Consider the following 25,803-nt stretch of genomic DNA (forward strand, 5'->3'; position numbering starts at 1 on the left):
GACTTGTCCAAGGAATTAAGAATGGGATGGGTTGAGTTATCAAGTGGCATTGGACGGACTGGGCGACTAAGATGCTTATTTATAATCCCGGTGCATTTCCTTAGTGGAATAAAGGTGTTTGGGAGTGACCAAGCCGAAATGTGGGAGCTTCCCCCCCCCCCCCATCATTAGGCGTAATTGAGGAAGTACTGTATATGCGGTAGTTAAATCGCAACACACGTATTAAGTGGCTTTATTTAACAGAGACAAAGTTAAATTTTATTGTTTCTCAGTTTTGCAGATTTTTCAGGCACGTGTGCCTTCTGAGGTGTTCCTGAACCTCACTGGTTTTTTGTATTGGATTAATCCGGGACGGTTCAAGTGGTTTTGACTTGAACTTTCATCAAGTCAGTAGCACGGTGTGGGAATGGCTGTCAAATTACTGTTGCTTAGCTCGAACCTCAACTCTTGGTTTTAACATTTTAGTTCGGTTTGGGTCTACCTAATCCTGCCAACAGTTTATCATTTCCATAGCACCTGCTTATTCATAGGATGCCGGGATTGAGGTTCCTGTTACCTGTTTTCTGTTTGTTTTTTAAATTTGGTCACACCCTATGACCTGTAGTAGATACAGTCTTTGACCTGCACAAGACTTAGTGTGTCTCTGGCCTTCAGAACACAATTTCTCTCGACTCCTAAGAGAGACTTCCATTAAGAGAGGACCTGTACTTTAGACAGGTTTTTTTCTTCCTTCTCAGGTTGGTCAGCCCGCTGTGGCACTACTGGAGTCATTAGCAGTGATCGAGGTTGTGATGTTCAATTTAATATGATTTTTTTCCCCACTTGGGTGCACTGAGGGAGATGACATCCAGTCAGAGCAATGGGCAGCAGGTTTTTCCCGTAGTCCCCGCAGAGAACGTGGTTGTCAGCTAAGGGACCCTGCACTTGGGGGCACTCCAGGTAGTGCCTCACTGCCCCTCACCTCTTCCTGCACTTGTTTCTTTAACAGTTTTCTCAGTCTAGGCCCTGGAAGAGTAGCTTCCTCTGAGGACCTCGAAGGCGTTTGCATCTTCCAAAGCAGAGCTTAGAGTCTCTGGAGTCTCCAGCTTGCAAGCTCTAGATCCAGCCCTTCTTCAAGTCTCTCCCCACCTCCGCCCCACCCTCCTGAATGGCTTTGGCAGGAAAGAAGGCCCTTAATGAGGAGGGATGCAAGTTCTGGAGTGTGGGCGGGCAGGTATACTCACCCACCTGCTGGGTGAAAGGACCCCATGGAGGGGGGGCCCTGTTGGGAAATTAGTGCCGCTCAGTCCATCTCTGCAGCTGGCCTCACCCCCCCACCCCCACCCCCACCCCCACCCCCACCCCCACCCCCATCCCCATCAGAGCCTTAAAGTCTGCACTTCTCTCATCACCTGTCCTGGTTGCTGGCCTGTCTGCCCCATGCCTTCCCCCAGCAACCTGGGTTTTCCCAAGTGTCACATACTGTAGGACAGCAGTCGGGGGGGACGGGGTGGGTGATGGTGGGTAAGCCTCGTGGGCAGGAGGCCCCTCACTCGCTCTTTGCCAGTGTGCGCCCTTGGTTGGGCCTTCTCCCATCGACCTCATTTGCTTCTCCAGTACAGAATGTGTCAGAAAATTCTTCCACTTTGCTTTCCAGTTCGAGGAGCTGCCCCTTAAAGAAGGGCCGTTACTGAGGTGAATTCTTTTTCCAGCTTGTTTTTGTTTTTAAATTTCTGAAATGAAAACAGCTTTTATTTCTTCATTTTCCTATAAAAATAATAACAGCTTGTTGTTGAAAATAATAATAATTAGGAAATCATGGAGAAGAAAATCTCTCAGAAATTCATGTGATCATAACCACGGTGTTATCCATTATAACCTCTTAAATAGTGAAATTTTAAGATGGGAGGGGGTCCCCGAACCTTCCTGAAAATGTGTGCAAAGGTTTTGTTACTTTGTGCTTATGTGTGCTTTTCTGGGGAAAAGATCCTAGCTTTCCTCAGATTCTCCAGAGGTCTTCCCATGCCCTGGGTTTTCTGGTGGCTCTTGTGTTCTTATGCTCTTGCCCTTTAAGTATATAAAAAAAATCCAGAGCCTTCCCTGAAGTCTGTAGGTGTGTCTGAAGGGACTGCAACACTGGTAAAATCCCACTTTTCTTGGGATGTCCATTGTGCTTGAAGATTTGAGGACAGGTGTGCTGTTGAGATAATATGGCTGTGTCGTGCAGTAGAATGCAGCATTAGCATGTTTAAAGAAATTTGGGGGGCTGTGGCCATCGCTTGTGGGACTCTGTGTCAGCGTGATATTGTCAAGGTTGTTTGGTAGAAAATTTGGAACTGTCTTAATTGTAAAAACATATAGCTATGTTCTGTTTTTTTCACTCTTTTCTCTTGACAGTTGAAACTCTTGACCACTCCCTTCTTGAAACCCTTCCCTGGCTCTCATGATGCCACAGCCTCCTCCTACTTCTCTAGCCTTTCCAGCCATTTCTCAGCAGGTTGCTTTTTCTCTCCTGCCCCTTGAATGTTTTCAGTCTTTTTTTTTTTTTTTTTTGAGACAGAGTCTCACTCTGTTGCCCAGGCTAGAGTGAGTGCCGTGGCGTTAGCCTAGCTCACAGCAACCTCAAACTCCTGAGCTCAAGTGATCCTCCTGTCTCAGCCTCCCGAGTAGCTGGGACTACAGGCATGCACCACCATGCCCGGCTAATTTTTTCTATATATATTTTTAGCTGTCCATATAATTTCTTTCTATTTTTAGTAGAGATGGGGTCTCGCTCTTGCTCAGGCTGGTCTCGAACTCCTGAGCTCAAACGATCCGCCCACCTCGGCCTCCCAGAGTGCTAGGATTACAGGCGTGAGCCACCGCGCCCGTCCTGTTTTCAGTCTTGAGGGTACTGTTGAAGATGCTCTTTTCATTCTGCCCTTCCCCCTGGACAGCCTTATGGACTTAACTAGTTTTAAAACCTATGCAGTGTTGATTCCCAGGTGAGTTTCTTAGCTCTGGTCCCACCTGCCTGCTGGATACCTTCCTTGGATGTCCCATGGGTCCCTTAGATTCCACATGTCCACAGTGGAGTCGTTGTTTCCTCCCCTCTCCTAAGCCCCCTGTTGTCCTGTTGCTCAAGCCAGAAACCTCAATCTTCCAGAACTCTTCCTGCTTGCTACCCCATGTTCAGTCAGACACCAGATCTTCTAATACTGGGTCCACTTCTAAAACATCTCCTGAATCATACCCCCCTCTTCGTCCCTTCCATTGTGTCTGTTCTTGCTTTCATCATCTTCTGCTGATCTCCCTGTCTTTCGTCTTGCCCACTGCCCAAAAAATACCCACACAGTTGCTGGAACACTATCATGTCGTTCTCTGACTTACTCTCACAGGGTCCATTTCCCTACTGTGGCATAGGAGCCCCTGCAGGATGAGGCTCCTGCCACTTCAGGGCTGTTTCCCAGCAGCCGTGTTGAGCTATTTGCAGTTCCTTGAATGTGTCATGTAGTTTCACATCTCTATCGAACTCTTCCTTCTGCCTAGAATACCCACTCCCTACTCCCCCACCCCGCTGCCTGCAAAGTCCTGTTCTCCCTCCAAGGCCTACCTTAGTCACCACCTCCTGTGTTCTGGAATGATTTTTTCAAACTCCCTTACCTGTAAGGTAGGCATTTCTTCTGGGTCAGCATGCCAGCGTCTGGGCATAGAGCTTTCTCATTTACTGGCAGTATGACATTGGGCAGATTACTTAACTGTGCTGTGCCTCAGTTTCCTCACTCTTAAATGGTGATAATGGTAATTTCTTCCTCATAGATTATTGATACAAATAATGACAAGAGTGATGAGCATGTCAATAAATGTTAGCTTTTAATATTATCATCACGTTACATTGCGTTTATGTGGCTGCATGTCTTTCTCCCCCTAAACTGTAATGCCTTTGAGAGTAGGGAACATATTTTACTCATCTCTGTAGTCCCAGCACTTAGCATTGAATCTGATACATAATTCACAGCCAGAAAACACTTGAGTGGGTGGGTGGGTGGGTGAATGTGTGAATGAGGGGGTTAATGAATGAGTCTCCAGTGCAAATTACATACTCTATTAGCTAGTGATGTTCAGCATCTTTTCATGTGCTTATTGGCCATTTGTAGATCGTTTTTGGAGAAATGGCTATTCAAATCCTTTGCCCATTTTTAAAATGGCATATTTATCTTTTTATTGTTGAGTAGTTAGAGTTCTTTGCATATTCTGGATACTAGCTCCTTACTAGATATATGATTTGCAAATATTTTCTCCAACTCTGTGGGCTTTTTCACATATGATAGTGTCCTTTAAAACACAAAAGTTTTTAATTTTGATGAAGTCTAATTTTTCTTTGGTTTTTTTTTTTTTTTTTTGCCACCTGTGCTTTTGATGTCACATCCAAGAAACCATTGCCTAATCCAAAGTCATGAAGATTTGCACTTGTGTGTTTTCTAAGCATTTTATAGTTTTAGCTCTATGTTTAGGTCTTTGATCCATTTTTTAGTTTTTGTTGTTATTGTTGTTTTCTTTTTTGAGACAGAGTCTCTGCCGCTCAGGCTGGAGTGTAGTAGTGCCACTGTGGCTCACTGCAGCGAGCCTCAAACCCCCGGGCTCAAGCAGTTCTCTCGCCACAGCTTCCTGAGTAGCTGGGACTACAGGTGCATACCACCACACCCAGCTGATTTTTAAATTTTTTTTTTTTTGTAGAGAGGGGTCTTGCCATGTTGCCCAGGCTGGTCTCGAGCTCCTGGCCTCAAGCAGTCTTCCGCCTGGGCCTCTCAAACTGCTGGTATTACCGGCCTGAGAGTTAATTTTTAAATATGGTGTGAGGTAGGGGTCTACCATCATTCCTTCGCATGTGGATAGCCATTTTTCCCAGCACCATATGTTTAAAAGTCTGTTCTTTCCCCCCGTGAATTGTCTTGGCACCCTTGTTGAAAATCATTTGGTCAAAAATGCAAGGTTATTTCTGGACTCTCAATTCGAGTCCACTAATCTGTTTGTCCTTGCCACTAACTACCACACCATCTTGTTTACTGTAGCTTTGTAGTGAGTGTTGAAATCACGAAGTGTGAATCCTCTACTTTGTTCTTTTTTAAGATTGTTTTGGTAATTCTGAGTCCCTTGCATTTCTGTATGAATTTTAGGATCAGCGTGTCAATTTCTGAAAAAACACCAGTTGTTCTTTTGATTAGGGTTTTGAATCTGTAGGTCACTTTGGGGAGTATTGCCATCTTAACAATATTAAATCTTCCAACCCATGAACACAGGATGTCTTGCCTTTAATTTAGGTTAATCAAAGTCATTTCAATCCCTGTATTTAAGAGGTGAGAGATTGAGGAGGTTCTGCCCATTAATTTTCTGGAAGATAGTATTTTGTAAACCGGAGGAACTCAATAAACACTGGTGGAATGAATGAACAAAAGAACTACCTTGATATTATTCCCTTTAAGAGAGATGCTTTTGAGCTTCTGATGGAGAAAAGGTGTTGGAATACTAAAATTGGTATGTGTGCACGCTCCAGATTTTTCTAACCTTTCATAATGAGCTGAGGATATAGATCCTGGGTTGCTGAAGTCAATAGATGGCCTTGGGGTTGGGGGTGCTACTTTGTAAGTGAATGTCTGTGGATGCCCTCATTCTCTTTGTCTGGGCCAGGGGTAGGACAGAGTGGAAGTTAGACTTGGTGTTTGAAACTTTGGGTAGCACCCAAAAGATACTAGGACAGAAGCTTCATGCCAAAAGGAGAGGGCTTTAGCTGACTTACCTTCCTTTTTATTCCTTTTGTCCCCTTTAGAGTCACCGTTTTCTCTTACTCTGCCATCACCTGGTTTCCTGGTTGGTTCTTCAGAGTCCCAGTTGGGTGTTTTCATAGAGACCCTCAGATGTCTCACTGTTGCCGTTTTCAGTCGGCTTTGTGGCGATCCTGCATTTCACTGTTGCCCAGTGTAGTCTTGACAAGCCAGCTGGTGACCACTTCTACAGAGGCTGCGAAGCTGCAGGCAGCAAAAGCCTCTCTAGCTTGATTTGACAGCGGGTAGAGAGGGCAAGAGCGAGGTCTTCAGAAACAGCGGCTTCTTACACCTCTTATTTCGAGATGTCCTCTGTCACTTGGTCTGTTGTTTTCCAGGATGTTTCAGCTGCGGTCAAGGTCCAAGCATCTGTTTTCCATGCGTTGGAAAAATGCTACTTTGGATGTGAACATGCTTTGGGAATCACAGGCAGGTGGGCTTGTTGCATGGTAACATACAAGCCTTGTCACTCTGGCTGGGTTGGCCTAACACTGTCCTCAGGGCCAGCAAGGACAGAGGTGCTCCGTGGTCATTAATACCTGATGTTCCTTTGGACTCCTGGAATTTTTTCAGTTTTTCACCAGAGAAGTTGGTCTGTAGAACCTCCTGCTCAACAGTCAGAGTTGGAGCTCTTTCTTTGCTTCTGGTTTTAGAGGCGGCCCATGCACTTGCCTTGAGGCCTCAGAAGCTGGCCACGTTGTTGCCCGAGTTTCAGGTATTTGAGGAGTGAGTTGGTAACAGGACATCTGCTGTTTGGAGGGGTAGAATCAGAAAGTACTGTGGGCTGGGAAGAGAGGGGGAGAACCTTCATGGGTTTCCACTTCTCTGGAAGTAGCTGTGCTTCTCTGCACCTCTTGCTGGCATTCTTCATACTGAGGGCATCGTGGCACTAGCTGTGCACTCCTTCTGGGGGCATTTGGCCATCCCGGTGGATCTGTGAGCCTCTTGCCCCACTTCGCACCGTTGTGGTTTATGGTGTTCAGAGCACAGCTCCATGACCATAAGTCACTCGACCTCTGACTTGGGCTTCCTCATCTGAAAAACGGGGACATGAAGGCATTTCTCACATGGTGGTCACGGGAAAAGTTAGGTAACATCCTATGTAAAATGGCCATGGTGCCTGCATATAGTGGGTGCTCAGAAAATACCTACTGTCACCATTGCTGGGGTCCCTGTCATTGTCACTTCCTCCTGGTGTTCTTTGTTGCTCTTGGTCAGCTGCTCAGCTTTCAGGCCCATGGTCCCTCATGTACCATTTTCAAATCCAAAAAGCAATGAAAACTGATCTTGTTTTCCTTCTCACTAGGACAGCCAGACCTGACCTGGATTGGCGTGTGGGGTTGTCACCAAATTTGCCTGCCAAGAGCGTTGTCTCGGTGGGCTGTTCGAGTGTGTGGTGGGGGGGCGGGGGGCGCCCGGACCCACCGTGAGAACTGGTGGGCAGAGGGCGCGGAACCCTTGGCTGGTTGATGGAAGAGCAATTCATGTCGGGCGGCCCTTTTCCTAAGCGACTGGTTGGTAGCCAGCCCTCAACCCAGGGGCCTGCCGTCCCTTGTCCCTCGCTGGTGACAGTCCCGGCTGCCACAGAGGGAAGGGTGGGTGTGACAACCCCCAGCTGGCGAGGGAGGGGTCCTCCCTTTACTCTCTGGGGTTCAGGGCAGGCTGAGCGGGATAGAAGCCAAACATGGCGCTTCCTGAGGTGGGCACTTGGGTGGGCTGGCGGAGGCCTCGCAGCTTCCCTCACTGCTGCTGGCTGTTGGGAGGGTGAGTCTGAGGGAAGGACAACTTAGGTGTCAGCAGAGAGGTGAGGTTGGTGGCTGCCTGCAGGGACTGCTGCCCTGGCAAAGCTGCATTTGTGGAGGAAGGCGGAGTGTTTTTCTTTCTGTGCAGTTGGGCGTTTCTAGGCAGCCCTGGTGTCGGGGGAGTTGCGTGTGCTGTGGGGAGGGGTCCCTGGAAGGAGGACCCTCTTCACTGTTGTGGGGTGTGCAGAGTAACGGCTCTTCTGGGCCCACAAATTAACAAAAGGATGGGGTTTTGTTTAGGGATTCAAGATGACAAACTAAAATTAAAAGGATGGGGCCAGGCTTGGTGGCGCATGCCTGTAATCCTAGCACTCTGGGAGGCCGAGGCAGGAGGATTGCTTGAGCCCAGGAGTTCGAGGTTGCAGTGAGGTATGATGGCACCACTGCACTCGAGCCCAGGCCACAGAGGGGAGACTCCGTCTCAAAAAAAAAATAAGAAAGGCTGGGGCTGGACTGAAGGTCGTTCAGTGAGCTGCAAGGGGCTTTAAGCGTTAGATGCCAGTTAGGTCAGATGGTTTCAGGGGCAGCAACATGTCTCCCTGACAAAGGGACTTACCGTTTCTCAGGAAACTCATGCTCCTCACAGAGGTGCTTCAGACAAGACAGACTCCCCCATGCTGGTCCTTCCCACTGCAGATCCCTGGTGGACAGGGGACTTCCGTGGACAGTGTCCTCAGCAGCTAGTTTAGAGGCTCCACTGTGGATCCCAGGCCTGCAGGAGGCTCTGGGGCTGGTGGCCAGGACGTCAGGCCCAGAGGGCGAGAGCTGTGGCTTGGCGGTCAGCTCTGCTCCCTGTTCGCTGACCCATCTCTGTTCTCCCTTGAGTCACAGGGAAAGAAGCATTTGAAGCCCGTTTAGGGAAGGTCTGAGAGTTGGGGGAGCCTGAAGGCTACTGTCCCCTTCTCCCGAGGGTGGGTTTGGTTTGTTGAGCACGTGCTGTGTGCCCGGCCGTCTCGTAGTGGAAACAGTGGTGGACAAGACACCCTTGGTGAGAGCCCCCCTGTGCCCACGTCTCAAAGGGAAGACGGTGCAAGCACAGTGATGACGGTTATGAGAGCTGCAGCGGGGCCCACAGTGGGGGCCCTGAGCCGGCGCAGGTGGGCAGGGAGGGCTTCCAGGAGGAAAGCGGTGTGTGAACGGGTCCTGCAGGGTGAGTGGGCATTAGCCAAGCAGAGCGGGAAGGGGGCAGTGTTCCTGGCAGAGGGAACAGAGGCCAACTGTGTGGCCCCATGTGTCCTTTCTGGGGAAGTACAGCCCGGCCAAGAGCAGGAAGAGGGGCTGCGAAGGGGTCTTGAGCCTGGGCATGCTGCCATCAGAAGCAGGGTGCCCCCATAGCAGCTTCCTAGAGCTACCATAACCGGTGGCTTAAAATAACATATTTATTCTCTCTCAAGTCTGGAGGCCAGAAGTCTGACATCAAGTTGTGGGTTGGCAGGGCCGTGCTCGCTCTGCAGGCTCTAGGGGAGGGTCCTCCTTTGCCTCCTCCGGCTTCTGGTGGCTGCTGGCAGTCCTTGGCACTTACCAGCTTAGACAGGGCTCCAGTCACATGGCTGTCTTCTCCCTGTGTCTGCACGTGCGTTCCCTCTGTGTGTGTCTCTGTGTCCAAATTTTCTCTTTTCATAAGGACACCAGCCCTGCTGGATTAGGGCTCACCTGAATGACCTCATTTAACCTAATTACCTCTGTAAAGCCCCTCTCCAAATAAGGTCACATTCTGAGGCGCCAGGGTTCAGGACTTCAGCCTGTCTTTCTGGGGGACACAGTTCAGCTGTAACACCCTTCCTGGGGGTCTGGCAGCGCCTGCAGCCTCCCGTCTGACCGGTCCCGTCTGTTCTCCTGCAGAACCGGGCTGTGGGTCGGCCCAAGGGGAAGCTGGGCCCGGCCTCCGCGGTGAAGTTGGCCGCCAACCGGACAACAGCAGGAGCTCGCCGGCGCCGGACGCGATGCCGCAAGTGCGAGGCCTGCCTGCGGACCGAGTGCGGAGAGTGCCACTTCTGCAAGGACATGAAGAAATTTGGGGGCCCCGGGCGGATGAAGCAAAGCTGCATCATGCGGCAGTGCATCGCGGTGAGTGCGGGCGGTGGAGGCTGAGCTCTCCCCCCAGTGCCCTGGCGGCCTCTCCTCCCTCTGCGTGAGGCCTGTCTATCTGCTTTTTGGTCTGTCCGGCCCCTCCGCATAAAGAGAAGTTGGAGCTGCAGAAACGCTGGGAGGTCTCCCTGTGGAAAGGAAGGGGGCTCAAGCCAGTGCTGTTTGAAAATCCCCCGGTGCTAGACTTGGGGCCGTGCTGTCATGTGCTCAGGCGCCTGTTTCTTCAGAGTCTGCTGGTCTTAAAACTCCTTCCTTCCCAAGATGAACCAAGCACTTTGAAGTCTCCACCATTAAAGATGTCAGGGCAGCCTGTCCTGTCTATGACCCCGTTACCAACATTTATGGTCCAGTTCATGACGATTCTACGCCCTTCCTTCCTTCCTTCCTTCCTTCCTTGCTGTCCTGCCTTTAGAGTCAGAGGTCTGGGTGGAAGGTCAGTGCCCTCCTGAGGGGGCTGCCCCAGACAAAGACCAGTGATTTATGGAGCCGAGGAGCTGGGCCCCTAGAGAGCCCAGCAGCCCCTCCAGACCTATTCTGCTTGTCGGTATCCACCACCTGGTCTTCGGTGGTGGCCCAGGGCTGCTGGGCTTGCCCCAGCCAGCACAGGGTGGCGGATGTGGACTTTGGCAACTTGGCATGGTCCTGGCTTTGCCCTTGAATCCCCCCTTACCACCTGCATGCTTTGCCTTCCTGGGCGCTGCTTCCCAAGGGGCCCAGTGGCCCTCCCTGCGGGAGCTGTCATTCCCCATGGCAAAGCAGGCTTGGCGGGAGGGACAGGATTCCTGGGCCCTGTGAGTGTGTCCACAGGCCCAGCCTGGCACAGGGTGAGCCCCCCTCCCCCGTTGCTGCCCCTCCAAGTCCAGACGTGCCTTACCCTTCTCTCTCCACACACATGCCGCTTGTGTTTTGTATTTTTAATTGTGATCAAAAAACACATAACATAAAATTTGCCATCTTGATCATTAAGTGTGCAGTACAGTAGTGTTAACCATAGGCACATCGTCGTGTAGCTGGTCTCCAAGAATGTTTTCATTTTGCAAAACTGAAACTAGTCTAAACCCATGGGACAACTACTCCCCTTTCCCCTCCCCCAGCCCCTGGCACCCACCATTCCACTTTCAGTTTCCAAGAGTTTCATTGTTCTGGGTAACTCATAGAAGTGGAATCATGCAATGCTGGTCTTTTCGTGACTAGCTTATTTCCCTTAGCATAATGTCCTCAAGGTTCATCCATGTTGTGGCATATGACAGAATTTCCTCCTTTTTTAAGGCTGAATAATACTCCAGTTTATTGAATCAAAACTGATTCAAATGTAAAAAAAATATTCTGTTGTGTGTATATACTACATTCTCTGTATCCATTCATCTGTTGAAGGACATTTAAGTTGCTTCCACCTCTTGTCTATTGTGAATAGTGCTACAGTAAACATGGTATGCAAATATCTCTTTGAGATCCTGTTTTTAATTATTTTGGATATATAGTTGACCTTTGAACAAAATGGGGTTTAGGAGCACCAGCCCTCCATACAGTCAGAAATCCACGTATAACTTTCAACTCCCTGAAGGCTTTACTGATAGCCTACTGTTGACCAGAAGCCTTACTGGTAACATGAGCAGTCAACTCACATATTTTGCATATGTGTTATGTTTGCTGTGTTGTTACAGTAAAGTCAGTTAGAGAAACAAAAATGATATTAAGAAATTGTAAGGAAGAGAAAATATATTTACTATTTATTAAGTGGAAGTGGATCATCATAAAAGTCTTCATCCTTGTCGTCATGTTGAGCAGGCTGAGGAGGAGGAGGGGAGGGGTTGGTCTTGCTGTCTCAGGGGTGGCAGAGGCGGAAAAGGTGGAGGAGATGGAAGGAGAGGCAGGTGTACTAGGGGTCAATTTTATTGAAAAGAACCTGAGTTTGCATCGGACCCACACAGTTCAAACCCGTGTTGTTTAAGAGTCAACTGTACACCCAGAAGTGGAGTTGCTGGGTCATATGGTCACTTTTTTTTTAATTTTTTGAGGAACCTGCATGCTGTTTCCCATAGTGGCTGTGCCATTCTGCATTCCCACTAGCAGAGCACAAGGTTTCCTGTTTGTCCACATCCTCACCAGCACTTGCTTTCTGGGTTTTTTGTTTTGTGTACTTGTTTGTCTTTGATAGTAGCCATCCTAATGTGTGTGAGGTGATACCTCATTGTGGTTTTGATTTACATTTCTTTGATGATTGGTAATGTTGAGTATCTTTTCATGTGCTTCTTGACCATGTGTATATCTTCTTGGGAGAAATGTCTATTAGCCCATTTTTTTAATTGGATTTTTGGGCCTTTTTTAAATTGTTGAGTTGTAGAGGTTCTTTACATATTCTGGATATAAACCCCTTATCAGAGAGATGGTTTGCAAGGATTTTGTCCCATCCTCTAGGCTGCCTTTTCATTCTGTTGATTGCTGCAGAGGTTTTTAAGTTTCCTGCTTGGGTTTTTAATTGTTACCTGAACCCTAGGACATTTGAATGGCTTTCAGGTAATTTTTGAGCCCTCCTGAAATTAAACAAAGACATTTGTCTCTGTGCATGCATATTTGTGTGTTTTTCCAGGAGAGAGGGTCCATGGGACCCATTGGATTATGTCAGGGTTTAAGAGCACATGTCTGTAGGGACTTTTGCTTTTAAGAACAGTGTCACCTGAAACTTCGTGTGTCGACAGTGAACGCACAACTGTGTTTCCCTCTTTGGCATTATTTTCTCTTCCACCCCCAGTGTCCTGGGCCCAGTTATGGGAATCCTGTCTCGGGTGCCACCTTATCTTTGCAGCTCCGGTGCCTGGCACTGTGCGTGTGGGTTGAGGGAAACCTCACTTTTGTGCATCTTCTCTCTCCAGCCTGACGGGGCTTCTTGAGCTGATAGCACATGCAGACTCGGCCAGACCCTCGGCGTCCTTCCTACTCCTCTTCTAGCCTTTCTCCTTTGTTGGGCACTTGCTCCATGATGTACCCACCTGCGACACATGCAGGCCCACCCCTTCCCGGCCCTTCTCTCTTGGTGTGTCAGAGTCTCCCTTTTGCCATAAGCAGCCCAGCGCTTCCCTTCGCTGCCTGTCTCTGGCCCTGCCTCGGCAGGTTTCATCCCCTCCCCACGATGGCTCTGGATGGCTCTGGCTCCGGCTCCCTCCTGGGTCTCTGCGGTGGGTTCACCTCTGGTGCTGCCTTCCATCCTGCCTCCTGTCGGGCCCCCACCACGGGCTGTGCCCCCCACCTGGGCACCCCCAGCTGCAGTCTTGCCCGGGGCTGCCCCGTGTAGCCTGGCCTGTGCAGGCTTCTCTGTCCTTGTTCACCTTGAGGCCCCTCTCCCTTTCCCACTTCTCTCCTCTGCCCTGTCCTCTGAGTCCTTCAGAAATCAGCCTCTGCTGCTTCCTGTAACACTTGAACATGACTTTTCAAATGTTTTCCTTGGATTGCAGCAAGTTATGTCTTTGTCCTCCCAAATACTTTGTTTCCCAAATAGCTCAAGCGGACAGCTGTCTTCCTCACTCCTGTACCCCTCAGGACCTGGTTTTAGGCTGTAGCAGATGTTCATTAGGTGTTTGTTGAATGAATGGGACTCTTTTACTCTTTTACCTGTTTGTGCCATTTGATGAAGTCTTTTCCACTTACCAGTGAAGTGTATCTCCCAGCTTACTTGAAGCTCCTCTGAAGTTTAACAAAAATTGGCTATGTGCTTTCTCTGTATACTGGTACTAACTACATCAGCGCTGGGAGGGTGGGGCGAGCACAGGGAGAGTGAGGCTGACCTGACCCTGTCCTTGGAGGCTTTAGAGTCAGGTATGTCAGTTCTCAAACTTTGTGGTCTTGGGACCCCTTTCTGCTCTTACAAATTATGAGGACCCCAAGGAGCTTTCATTTATGTGGGCTATTAATAGTGTCTTAGAAATTAAAACTGAGGAATTTTTTAAAAAATTAAAATTCATTTAAAAAATAACAAGAAACCCATTACATGTTAATGGAAATAACGTTTGAATGAGAAATAACTACATTTTCTAAAACAAACATAATTAGTAAGGATAGCATTTTATCTTTTTGTAAATCTCTTACATGTCCGGTTCTTTAGAAAAGACCTGGATATTTCATCTGTTGTGATGTTTTGGAGGGAGGGAGTATGTGGAAAATTGGTCTGACACAGATACAGAGTAGTTGAAAAAGAGAGGAGGGTATTTTAATAGCCTTTTTAGAAAACCATGGATATTCTGATACTCGACCAGAACTCAACAGGGGGCAGTTTCTGAAAGGTTAGTTGCAATGTGGAATCTGAAACTGTATCGCTCAACTTTTCATACTGTTACATTAAAAGTCAGTCTGTCTTGCCCTTTGAATAGCTCATTTGCTCACGCATGATGTTGTAACATCGTGCCTTGGTCGTTTGGAAAATACTGGCTTTCTGAGTTGGGCAGATTTTCTAAATATCGGCACACAACATTATATAGTATTTTTTTAAAAAATCACATTTGTTAATATCACCACTGATCTGGTCAGAAACGTCTTTCAGTATTGGGAAGCCATCCAGTTTTTGGTGGCTTGTTGAGTTTTCCAAAAGTCTAATTTTTATTCAAAAACTCAAAATTTTTAGCTGCTGTTGGTGTTGACTTGGAGTTAAGCGCGCACACGCGCACACACACACACACACACACAAACAAAATAATTTTTCTTAAAATACTGAAAAAAAAAAACTTGAATTTTATCATTTGCAACAAATGTCATCAGTTTGTTTTTTTGTTGTTGTTGTTGTTTTGGGTTTTTTTGAGACAGAGTCTTACTTTGTTGCCCGGGGTAGAGTGCCATGGCTTCAGCCTAGCTCACAGCAACCTCAAACTCCTGGGCTCAAGCGATCCTCCTGCCTCAGCCTCCCGAGTACAGGCATGCACCACCATGCCCAGCTAATTTTTTCTGTACATGTTTAGTTGTCCAGCTAATTTCTTTCTATTTTTTTAGTAGAGACAGGGTCTCATTCTTGCTCAGGCTTGAACTCCTGAGCTCAGGCGATCCTCCCGCCTCAGCCTCCCAGAGTGCTGGGATTACAGGCGTGAGCCACCACGCCCAGCCGCCATCGATTATTGTTCTAGAAATGACCGGCATGCTTCTTCACGAAGTACCAGTACCCACAGGGTTTTTATCAGTCATTCTTTCAAGTAAAACGCTCTGTGTAGAATGTGGCCAGTTCAGCTCACAACTTAGTCACAAGGGCCTTTCCTTCGATAACCATCGTCCTTCAATGTGCAAAAGTGCTTGGTGCGTACTTCCTTTTTTTTTTTTTTTTTTTTAATTGTTTTTTTTTTTTTTGAGACAGAGTCTCTCTCTGTTGCCCGGGCTAGAGTGCTGTGGCGTCAGCCTAGCTCACAGCAACCTCAAACTCCTGGGCTCAAGGGATCCTCCTGCCTCAGCGTCCCGAGTACCTGGGACAACAGGCATGTGCCACCATGCCTGGCTAATTTTTTCTATATATATTTTTAGTTGTCCAGATAATTTCTTTCTATTTTTAGTAGAGAAGGGGTCTCGCTCTTGCTCAGGCTGGTCTCGAACTCCCGAGCTCAAACGATCCGCCTGCCTCGGCCTCCCAGAGTGCTGGGATTACAGGTGTGAGCCACCGCGCCCGGCCGGTGCATACTTCGTATTTTGTCACACAGAATGTGAAAAGGGTATGTACTCAAGGGTCTAGGTTTTCATAAAATTAATAATTTCTGCTGCTTCATTAAAGACATTCTTAAATGAAAGTGGCCATGAGTCAGCCCCTGACTGCTGGTATACTTGGGGGCCCTGCCTTGACGAGTGCTAAGGGGCCAGCAGTTTCACCCACCAGTGCGAATATCAACACCGTGCAAAAGGCAAATAATGTCTTACTGCTGTTCTGAAGATAGTTTTGACCTCGTAGACCTCTCTGTAAAGGTCTTGGGGAGCCCAGAGTCTGTGGGCTATCCTTTGACCCCCTGGTGAGGTGGAGCCTCAGCCCCACGTGGATCTCGGCTGGGCACACACCCGGCTCTTGCAGGTCTTTGCCAAATATGAGGCCTTTCCTGACCTCCACGTTTAACTGATCTCCCCTTCCATCCCTCCCCTGGCCCTGGGCCTCATCTCCATCTAGTGTGCTCTGTTGTTCTTCATTTTGTCTGCCTCCCTGTAAGCTCAGGGAGGCGCAGAGATTTCAAGCTGTCTTGTTCATTGCTGTATTCCCAGCACTTAGCATAGCATCTAGTATATCAAGGTAGTAGCCTGATAAGTATTTGAATGAATGAGTGACTGAATGTGCCTGGGCCAGTTTTCTGACATCTCCTGACAGGCCCCCGGTCTGTCCTTCCCACCCTGGCTGACCTGTCTGTGCTCTCCCGGCTCCCAGCCAGTGCTGCCCCACACCGCTGTGTGCCTCGTGTGTGGCGAGGCGGGGAAGGAAGACACAGTGGAAGAGGAAGAAGGCAAGTTTAACCTCATGCTCATGGAGTGCTCCATCTGCAATGAAATCATCCACCCTGGATGCCTTAAGGTGAGCAGCCCCTGGGGGCCCTGGCTGTGCTGCTTGACACCCCACCCCAGGGCCTCCGGTGGTGCTGACGCCGAGGGGTGGGGTAAGGCTCCCTCCCTGGATACTGCCGCTGAGGCGGTGGGATGCAAGTGGCATGTAAATTCCTGGGGAACCTGAGTCTGGGTGCTCCTTGTGTCGAGTCATGAGCCCAGGACAGCAAGCAGAGGTCTAGAGCAGCTCAGACGCCCAGTATCTTTGAGGGAAGGAACATATGCCACCCCCCGGCCCCACGCCCAGGACGTCAGAACCGTGGAGGGTTCCCAGAGTCTCAGCAGACAGAAAACATGGGCTGCGTGTTTGCACTTGGGCCAGAGGGAGAGACTCCAGGTGGCTGGGCTGCTGGCTGGAGCCGGCTCTGGGCTTCTGGGAGAACAGGGCCTAGGCCGGGAGGGCAGAGCCTGAGACAACAGGTGGTTACATTCCTGTTCCTTTGCGCCGGGAACCTGTTCCTTTGGTGTGCCCAGGGCAGGGCTACCTTCTCCTGGGTGACGGCTATGCTGTGCCTGCCTGTGCTGTGCCCATCGGCCCCGTGTCAGAGCCTGCATGTCTGTGTGTGTTTCACAGAGATCTGGGGGGGCTGCCCAGAATGATATTCCAGCTGTGAGGCGACCACTTTCCCTCAGCAGAGGTCGTGGGAGTTTGTTTTGACCCTCACTCCCCCATGACACTCGAACGCAAACACGCCACTCCAGAGGAGGTGCTGTCATTGCCTTGGCTTGGAAGTCAGCCCTTCCCTCTCGTTTCAATTGCTTGGTTATTTGTCTCTCCCAGTTCATGTGCTCTGTGTGGGCGGTAACAGCCGTGTCACTGACTCATTCACACCTGACACCCATAGAGTTCTCTGGAAGGTCCTTTCTGTGTGCCAGGCTCTGAGCTCATAGCTTTACCTGGGTCATCTCATTGAAGTTTTGCAAACCACCAGTGAGATGGATACGTTGACCCCGTCTTATGGACAAGGGCACTGGCCCGCAGAGACTGTCACTGGGAGGCAGAGGTTGAGCATTTGAACCCCGGCCCGACTCCAGAGCCACCTGTCTCCACCAGCTCTTGGCAGCTCTTTATTCTTTAGGCTGGAGACGGGATGGACGTGCCATCAGGAAGGGGGTGTTGATGTTTCTGGCAGACACCTCCAGAGACCCCTGGCCGGGAGGCCCCTTCCCTCTGTCCTTCCCTGCTTGCTGAGTCCCAGTGTGTCCCTCACAGATTAAGGAGTCAGAGGGTGTGGTCAACGACGAGCTTCCAAACTGCTGGGAGTGTCCGAAGTGTAACCACGCCGGCAAGACCGGGAAAGTGAGTGCCGGGCTCCAAGTCCCAGGGTGAGCCGGGAGCGGGGTGGGCCTGGGCCTTGCCAGGACCAGCCTCTCCCTGAGTGTCAGGCAGGTGGGGTGCTGTGGGCCTGGGGGCGGGCAGGGCACGGCCAAAGATATACAGTTGGTTTGTTCCTTCTCTCTTTTTGGCCTACAAGCAAAAGCGTGGCCCTGGCTTTAAGTACGCCTCAAATCTGCCCGGCTCCCTGCTCAAGGAGCAGAAGATGAACCGGGACATCAAGGACGGGCAGGAGCCTGCCAAGCGGAGGGGCGAGTGTGAGGAGGCTCCCAGGCGCAGATCGGACGAGCACCCCAAGAAGGTGCCCCCGGATGGCATCCTACGCAGAAAGTCTGATGATGTGCACCTGAGGAGGAAGCGGAAATATGAGAAGCCCCAAGAGCTGAGTGGCCGCAAGCGAGTACGGACCGGGAGGGGCTGGGTGGCGGAGGGGGTGGCCTGGCTGGTCCTGGGGGCGGGGGCAGGGGGCGGGGATGGGCCTCTTGCTGCCTGGAGCAGGTCACCTAAGTCCTGAGAGCCCGGCCCAAAGAAAGGAGGGGAAAACCAGCAAGTCACTCCTCTTCCCATCCCCTTTAGGCCTCGACGCTTCAAACGTCCCCGGGTTCCTCCTCTCACCTCTCGCCGAGGCCCCCTCTAGGCAGCAGCCTCAGCCCTTGGTGGAGATCCAGTCTCACTCACTTCCAGCAGCAGGTGCTCCCACGTCGCCCCCACCCCACCCCAGGCCCTGGGGACTTGCGAGTCCCCGGCTGTCCCCTGCCCTGCCCCACTGGTCCTCCAACTGCTGCTAACTCTCCCAAGGTGCCGCTTCCCAGGCCTTGGCCCAGAGCTGTGGTTCATGGTTCTGGCGCAGGGCCCGGGAAGCTCTGTGACCAGAGCCTTGGCGGGTTGGGATCTTGGGATGGAAGCCCTGGGAAGCTCTGTGAGTCCAGGGAACATCGGAGGATCCCGGTGGCCCTGCTCCGCCCACTGGCCTTGCCCTCACCAGCCACAGGGTGGCGCCTGGAGTCTCTTCTCCCAGCTCCGGCCCTTCCAGCTTGGCTGGGAATGGCCACAGGCCTGTGCTCCAGAACGGGCTCCCAGAGCCAGGGCTGATTTGAATGAGGGGCTGCTTTTCTCTGGTCTGTCCGGGGTGGGAGGTCAGTTGGATGGGAACAATTCGACCATAGTCAGCTACTTCCTTCCAGCTTCTTTCTTGAAAGCGGCAGGCAGGGCCCACCCGTCTGTCAGTCAGACGTGAAGAAGGTGGCATTTGTGGGGAAGGCGTCCCTCCAGCCCCTACTCTAGAGACCGTGGGCTCATGGTGGGGTAGAGGGGACCAAATTCCATAAGCCCCGGGAGCAAGCTCCATATCCTTTCTTTCCTGTGACAGCTAAAACCTGGCAAAGAAGATAAGCTTTTCAGGAAAAAGGTACTGTCTTTGCCTCCCTCCCTGTGCTCCGGGCCAGAGTGGTCAGAGCTGCCTGGGCTACGGTCCCACGGTAGAGGGGCGGGAGGCCTTGGGTGGGCGCAGCCCGGAGCCCCAGAGGCTGACCTGCTTTCCCTCCTCCCTCGCACACTCAGCGGCGCTCCTGGAAGAACGCGGAAGACCGCATGGCACTGGCCAACAAGCCCCTCCGGCGCTTCAAGCAGGAGCCAGAGGACGATCTGCCCGAGGCACCCCCCAAGGCCAGGGAGAGCGACCACTCACGCTCCAGCTCACCCACGGCCGGGCCCAGCACCGAGGGGGCCGAGGGGCCGGAGGAGAAGAAGAAGGTGAAGATGCGCCGGAAACGGCGGCTTCCCAACAAGGAGCTGAGCAAGGAGCTGAGCAAGGAGCTCAACCACGAGATCCAGAAGACGGAGAGCAGCCTGGCCAACGAGAACCACCAGCCCATCAAGTCGGAGCCCGAGAGCGAGAACGAGGAGCCCAAGCGGCCCCTGGGCCTCTGCGAGCGCCCCCACCGCTTCAGCAAGGGGCTCAACGGCACCCCCCGGGAGCTGCGGCACCAGCTGGGGCCTGGCCTGCGCAGCCCACCCCGTGTCATCTCCCGGCCCCCGCCCTCCGTGTCCCCGCCCAAGTGCATCCAGATGGAGCGCCATGTGATCCGGCCACCCCCCATCAGCCCCCCGCCCGACTCGCTGCCCCTGGACGATGGGGCAGCACATGTCATGCACAGGGAGGTGTGGATGGCCGTCTTCAGCTACCTCAGCCACCAAGACCTGTGTGTCTGCATGCGGGTCTGCAGGACCTGGAACCGCTGGTGAGGGGCAGCCGTGTGTCAGGCACTAGGTTAAGGCTCAGGCTGCCCTGGGGATGGCCTGTGCATGGCATGTCCCCACTGGAATCACCTGCGAGACTCTTTCCTGCTAAGCCCCAGTGCTGCTTAATTGTGCTCTGTAGATACTTCCTGGTGGCTCTTGCGGTCCTCTTCGTCTGGTCTTGTCAGAGGAGGAGACCCTGTTTCGCTTCCTGATTTAGCCCCCGAAAGGTGCATTAAGGACCCAATAAGCCTTCGTCTTCAGAGAGTTAGCCTAGGGGAGGAGCACGGGTGCCTGTCACTGACTTGAATCCCAGCTTGATATTTACGAGCCTTTTGGCCTCGGCTGTTCTTGATGCTCGTGTGTGCTCAGGCGTGAGGCCGGCCTCTCGGGCTGGGTGGAGGTGCAGGCCCGGAGGCCATAACAAGCCCACGGTAAATGCTTGGTGGAGAGCAGGTGCTCGCGTGTGGGCAGGACGGGCACTAAACAGATGGGTCCAGAGGGCTGAGTTAAGGGGCATCCTCGGAGGTTGGTGGGTGGGGGGAGTTACAGCTGTGTAGGGCCCCCTCCTCTGATGTCCCCTACCGGGCCCATCCCCCAGGTGCTGCGATAAGCGGTTGTGGACCCGCATTGACTTGAACCACTGCAAGTCCATCACGCCCCTGATGCTGAGCGGCATCATCCGGCGGCAGCCCGTCTCCCTCGACCTCAGCTGGACCAACATCTCCAAGAAGCAGCTGAGCTGGCTCATCAACCGCTTGCCTGGTCAGCCCTGGGCCAGGGACCCCCAGTGTATAGTGGTGGTGGTTGGGGGCCGTCGCCTGACCACACCCTTTTCTCTGTCCCCCAGGGCTCCGAGACTTGGTGCTGTCGGGCTGCTCATGGATTGCGGTCTCGGCCCTCTGTAGCTCCAGTTGTCCTTTGCTCCGGACCCTGGATGTCCAGTGGGTGGAAGGACTAAAGGATGCCCAGATGCGGGATCTCCTGTCCCCACCCACGGATAACAGGCCAGGTACGTTGCCAGGCTGGAGCTGTGCCCAAGGGGGTCATGTGGGGTAGGGTGATGGAGCTGCGCTGTTGGATCTGGATTTGACCACAGACCCCAGCTGGTGCATCTGTCCTCCAGCCTTCTAAGGCCTCATCCCCTCCCTGGAGGACACAGGGATGGGTCCCTGCCGCTCTGTGCTCAGTGAGCTTCAGGCACAGAGGGGATCCAGGATGAGGCAGAGGCCCTTCCGCACACGGAGACTCTACTCCTGGGGGCTCTGCGTGCATCTGGCTGCTTCTCTGTTAACTTGTCCTTCGTTGGCTTCAAGCCTCCATGACTGCGGCAGTCAGGGTCATTGTCGTTGGACAAGGTCCCAGGATGGACCCAGTGGGTACCTGGGTCTTTGCTCCTCACCAGTAGTTAAATGAGCAGGCCGTAGAGACCTGCTGGCTGGCCTGTTGCTGCTGTGTAGAATGTGGCTCCAGATTTTCTGCTTTTTCAAGAGAATATAGAAATCTAAACCCTGATGTGGAATCTTCTAATTTTTAAATGTTGCAGAACTGATATTGGGGAGGAACACTTTGTGGCTAAATGTAATCTGGGTGTCATTTGAGCATGACCAGATCACCTATGTCAGGCTGACGGGTTGCCCTCTCCTTCCTGCCCCACCAGGTCAGATGGACAATCGGAGCAAGCTCCGGAACATTGTAGAGCTGCGCCTGGCAGGCCTGGACATCACAGACGCCTCCCTGCGGCTCATCATCCGCCACATGCCCCTGCTGTCCAAGCTCCACCTGAGTTACTGTAACCACGTCACCGACCAGTCTATCAACCTGCTCACTGCTGTTGGCACCACCACCCGAGACTCCTTAACTGAGATCAACCTGTCGGGTGAGTCGGGAGCCCCCATCAGGTCTGCCCAGCACCCTGTGGGAAGGCCCGCCGAGTTTGACATGTGCTGAAACTGTTTGTGTGCCCGCACTTATGTGGTTACAATGCTAAGTGCTAGGACATGCCAACAAATGAGACAGGCAGCCGAGTCTAGAGGGGAAACACACACTAAATGAAGAAGTTCCTATTGGATTTATAATGATTGCTATCAAAAATAGTGCTAATAGCAGTGGGACCACGTAACAGTGGTTCTTGACCCAAAACATGGGCTAGCAACAGCTTCCCGGGGGGATGCAGCTGAGCTAGTGCCTGACAGCCATGGTGTGGGGACAGCAGAGGGCTGGGAGGTGAGGGGCCCCAGGACCAGGGCTGTGACCCATAACGAATGAGCAGGCAGAAGCTTGTTTTCTGTCTCTGTTGTCATCCGTTATGTGTACCCCTTGTGACCCTGCTATCAAGGGGCTTGTTGTTGGACAGAAAAAACCCTACAGTTGGTTCCATTATTGTTGTGTGTCACACACGCTGCAGAAGCCGCGCTTGCCCGCTTGTTGAGGGGCGGGAGTTGGTTCTGAAGGACTTGGGCTCCGCTGTCCAGTGAGTGAGGCCGACACAGGCAGCGCTGCTGTTGTTAGCTCAGCCAACCCAGTTCTGGATGGGAAGCTTAGGATGGTCTGGATTGGCGATGTCAGGTTTGGATGAGACCCAAAAAATAGAAGAGCAAAGAAAGAAACTTTTGGGGTTTTTTCTCCCCTAGAAATTACCAAATACTAAAGGACACCCTCACCTCATTCATTTTACATTTTAAAACAGTGCTGTCATGATGTTTTGCCGCATCAAGATCCATGGCTCTTTAGGTGTTTGCCTGTGTGTCCTGTGCGTCCCACGTTCAGCCTAATAAACGGTTTCTGTCAGCCATGCCACATGCCAGGTGGAGGGGAGGCTTGAATAGGGTGGACCTAGGTCCCTAGGAAGCCGTTCCTCGTGCTTGTGAAGTTTTGGTGCCAGGATTGTCTCACCCATGGAGGAAAAGAAGAGAGGTGTGGTGAAGTGAGGCTTTGCCACAGTGACACCAGCGCAAGGCTCAGTGCCTGAGCTGAAACTGGCAGTGGAGCCGCCCTTGGAACAACGGCCCAAGGCATCTGGTTTTAAGCTGTTGATATTATATGAACTCTTTTTGTTACATTCTAGTTGAGTTATTATGGATGTGTAGCAGAGATCTCAGTATAAACCCCCTCTCCTGCAGTGAAGTCGCGTGTGTGTGTGTGTGTGTGTGCACGTGCGCGCGAATCATCTGCATTTTGTTTTCCATGATAGATTGGGGTCATCCTATCATCTCAGTACACACAGCTCTGTGTTCTTGCTAATAGCTGTTAAGTATATTAAGGCACGTCTCTATACCTGAACTTTTCTAGATTTTTAAAAAAAATTCTCCCCCCCATCAATGTAACTAGTTGAGTTAATGATACAATAAGTCTGTGCCACAAAGTAGATGACAGGTGACATGCTTCAGAATCCCTAAACTTGTTTGGAGGATCTGGTCTCCTGAGGAGTGAAGTTGCAATTCTCGCAGCTATTGTTATTCAGGCTGAGTCATCGACCTATTGGGTGCTCAGGGCGGCCCTTGCCCCGCCCCGCCCCGCCCCACCCCACCTTAAACTCTTGAGCTCTTTCTTCCTCTGCTTACTGCCACATTTTAACATAGCAAACCTGTGTTGCAATTTCCTGTTCATCAACTTGCTACCCTGGAACACAGGCATTTACTATTGTTGCATCCTTTCCCCCTTCTTTTTTTTCTCTCTCCATCTTTCTCATTTTTGGTTAAGTCACTATTACTTACCTTATTCTGACCATGCAATTACCGGTGTATTATGACATGTTTTGTCTTTTGCTAGAGTTTTTGTTTTGCTAGAGTTAATTTTTTGTTTGCTTAGTGTCTAAGCATACTGTACACCAGAACTGCATACTCTCCCCTCCCTGCCCCCAAACTCATCAATCAGTCCCCTGATGAGTTTTTGTAGCCCTGGACTTCTCCTCCTCCTCCTGTTTCCTCATTGTCTTGTCCTGGGCACTCTCATTTGATCTCTTAGGTTTCTTGGTTTACTCTTACATTGGATGGAAGACATCTTCTAGACCTTGTACATCTGTGAAAACGTTTTGATTATATCCCTACATTCAGTTGGTATTTCAGCTGGGTACAGAAAGCTAGTTTGGGAACCACGTTGCTTCAGAAAGTTAGAGGTACTGACTGCTCCACTGTCTTCTGCCGTCCGGAGGTGAAGTCCAAAACCATTCGATTGTTCATCTGTTAGTGAATCCTTTCTCTTTGCCCTTTCCTGGCTAGAGTGCAGTGGTGGTGATCACAGCTCCCGGTAACCTTGAACTATTGGGCTCAAGCAATCCTCCTCCTGCCTCGGCTTCGAGACTAGCTGGAACTATAGGCATCCACCACCACACCCAGCTAATTTCCCTTCTATTTTCCATGTCTGAGTCTTTTTGCTCTCATTTCTGGGAGTCTTCCCCCTACTTTATCCTATAACTCATAGCGTGAGTTTTTCATTTCTGACGTTATGCAGGTTGAACCATATGAAATTCCTGTTTTAAGAGACAGTCTTGCTCTGTTGCCCAGACTGGAGTGCACTGGTACAATCACAGGTCACTGCAACCTCCAATTCCAAGGCTCAGGTAGTCCTGCCTCAGCTTCCTGGGTAGCTGGCACTATAGGCATATGCCACCACACTCAGCTAATTTTTAAATTTTTTATAGAGTCAGAGTCTTGCTGTGTTGCCCAGGCTGGTCTTGAACTCCTAGGCTCAAGCATCTTCTTCCTCAGCCTCCTCAGTAGCTGGGACCACAGCGGGCCAGAACTATTTCATCCCTCCACGCGGAAACTCTGTATCCATTAACAATAACTAAGTTCCCCTTGCCCCCAGCACCTGGCAACCACTGTCCACTTTGTTTCTAAGAGTTTGACTATTTTAGATACCTCATGTAAGTGGAACATTTTCAAAAATAGTACAGTGAAGTGTGTTTTTTCTATTAGTATACTAATAGTATGGGAATAAGCATATTTTAACATAATGGCAAAATCCCTATTACACTACTTAAAACAAACCCTAGTATTGAGTTTTTAGGAGTATGATTTTTCTGAGGGAGTTTCATGATACAACATCCATCGTTTGACTTTTGCAGTAAGATTATAAAGAGGGTCAGCCACTGGGGGTGACTATTTATAGGATTAATTAGAAGATTAAGAGCTGCCCTTTGAAAAACTGAGATGTAACCTTTTGAAGTGCCTTTTTGTCATCATCCTCGTCAGCTTTCCCAGTCTTCTGCCAAACTGCCTGGGCCTCATTTGTTAGTGGCTGTGCGTGTTGTGCAGTTTTCCAGCACCCTGTTCTGAGTTCATGAATTCCTACTGTCTTAAGGAGACTGGGTTATATTTACATTGTCTGAATTACCCCCCTCCAAGAACTGGCGAGTGCCTGTGTGAAGATTGTGTGCTCACACGAAGATACGGTTTGAAAGGGCTGGTTGTACAAAGGTGGCCAGTTCCTTGGTGACTGTGTGGTGCTTCCTTGCACAACACCTCCTCCCCTGCAGGGACTCTGACGACATGGGGATAGCACAGGCTTCCTGTGTGACAACAGTTTGCCTTTACTGTTCTTATTCTCACTCAATTTAATAGAGAAATGAATGTGTTGATAGGAGGGGTGATAGGCCAAGGACTCAAACTTTGTATCATTAGAGAGTAAAGTAGGAATCATTTGCCTCTCCCAGAGTCTCAGTCGGATGCTGAATTGGGCATTTAATCCAGTTGACTGTGGATTCAGTTCTAAAAGTATGAGGAAAAAGTAGAAATTGATAGAAACACACAGAGGGCGTGTCTGCCGCTGAGGCCATCTGAATTCTGCTTTTGCTCCCCAGCCCTTCTATCAGGCTGGTCTTTCTGCCTGGGCTGCAGGTGGACCTTTAGCCACGGTTGGGGCAAAACCACTAACAGGAGTGCTGTGCATCACTCCACAGCCTGGGGCCCACAGGAGCAAAAAGGATCCCAAGGTGCCCTTACAGATGTTCTTGCTCTGACCTAGAGATTCCCTCCTGGGAATTTATCAGATAAGTGCACGGCAATAT

General features: G+C 50.8%; 1 protein-coding gene across 2 annotated transcripts in view; it reads left to right on the plus strand.

The window, feature by feature from the left end:
- The window catches only part of KDM2B (lysine demethylase 2B), a 117,233-nt gene that overhangs the window by 89,783 nt on the left and 1,647 nt on the right, over positions 1 to 25,803 (plus strand). Inside the window, exons 13-22 of one of the 2 annotated variants that reach the window (XM_069497629.1) lie at positions 9,425 to 9,649; positions 16,047 to 16,190; positions 17,433 to 17,519; positions 17,695 to 17,955; positions 18,132 to 18,245; positions 18,925 to 18,963; positions 19,116 to 19,795; positions 20,395 to 20,558; positions 20,644 to 20,805; positions 21,454 to 21,672. In XM_069497629.1, coding sequence (XP_069353730.1) covers positions 9,425 to 9,649; positions 16,047 to 16,190; positions 17,433 to 17,519; positions 17,695 to 17,955; positions 18,132 to 18,245; positions 18,925 to 18,963; positions 19,116 to 19,795; positions 20,395 to 20,558; positions 20,644 to 20,805; positions 21,454 to 21,672 — 2,095 coding nt within the window. The remainder of the gene's footprint in view (positions 1 to 9,424; positions 9,650 to 16,046; positions 16,191 to 17,432; positions 17,520 to 17,694; positions 17,956 to 18,131; positions 18,246 to 18,924; positions 18,964 to 19,115; positions 19,796 to 20,394; positions 20,559 to 20,643; positions 20,806 to 21,453; positions 21,673 to 25,803) is intronic. The other variant, XM_069497631.1, reaches the window with a different exon arrangement.

Source organism: Eulemur rufifrons, chromosome 21, assembly GCF_041146395.1.
Source record: "Eulemur rufifrons isolate Redbay chromosome 21, OSU_ERuf_1, whole genome shotgun sequence".
In the NCBI taxonomy this organism is placed as follows: domain Eukaryota; kingdom Metazoa; phylum Chordata; class Mammalia; order Primates; family Lemuridae; genus Eulemur; species Eulemur rufifrons.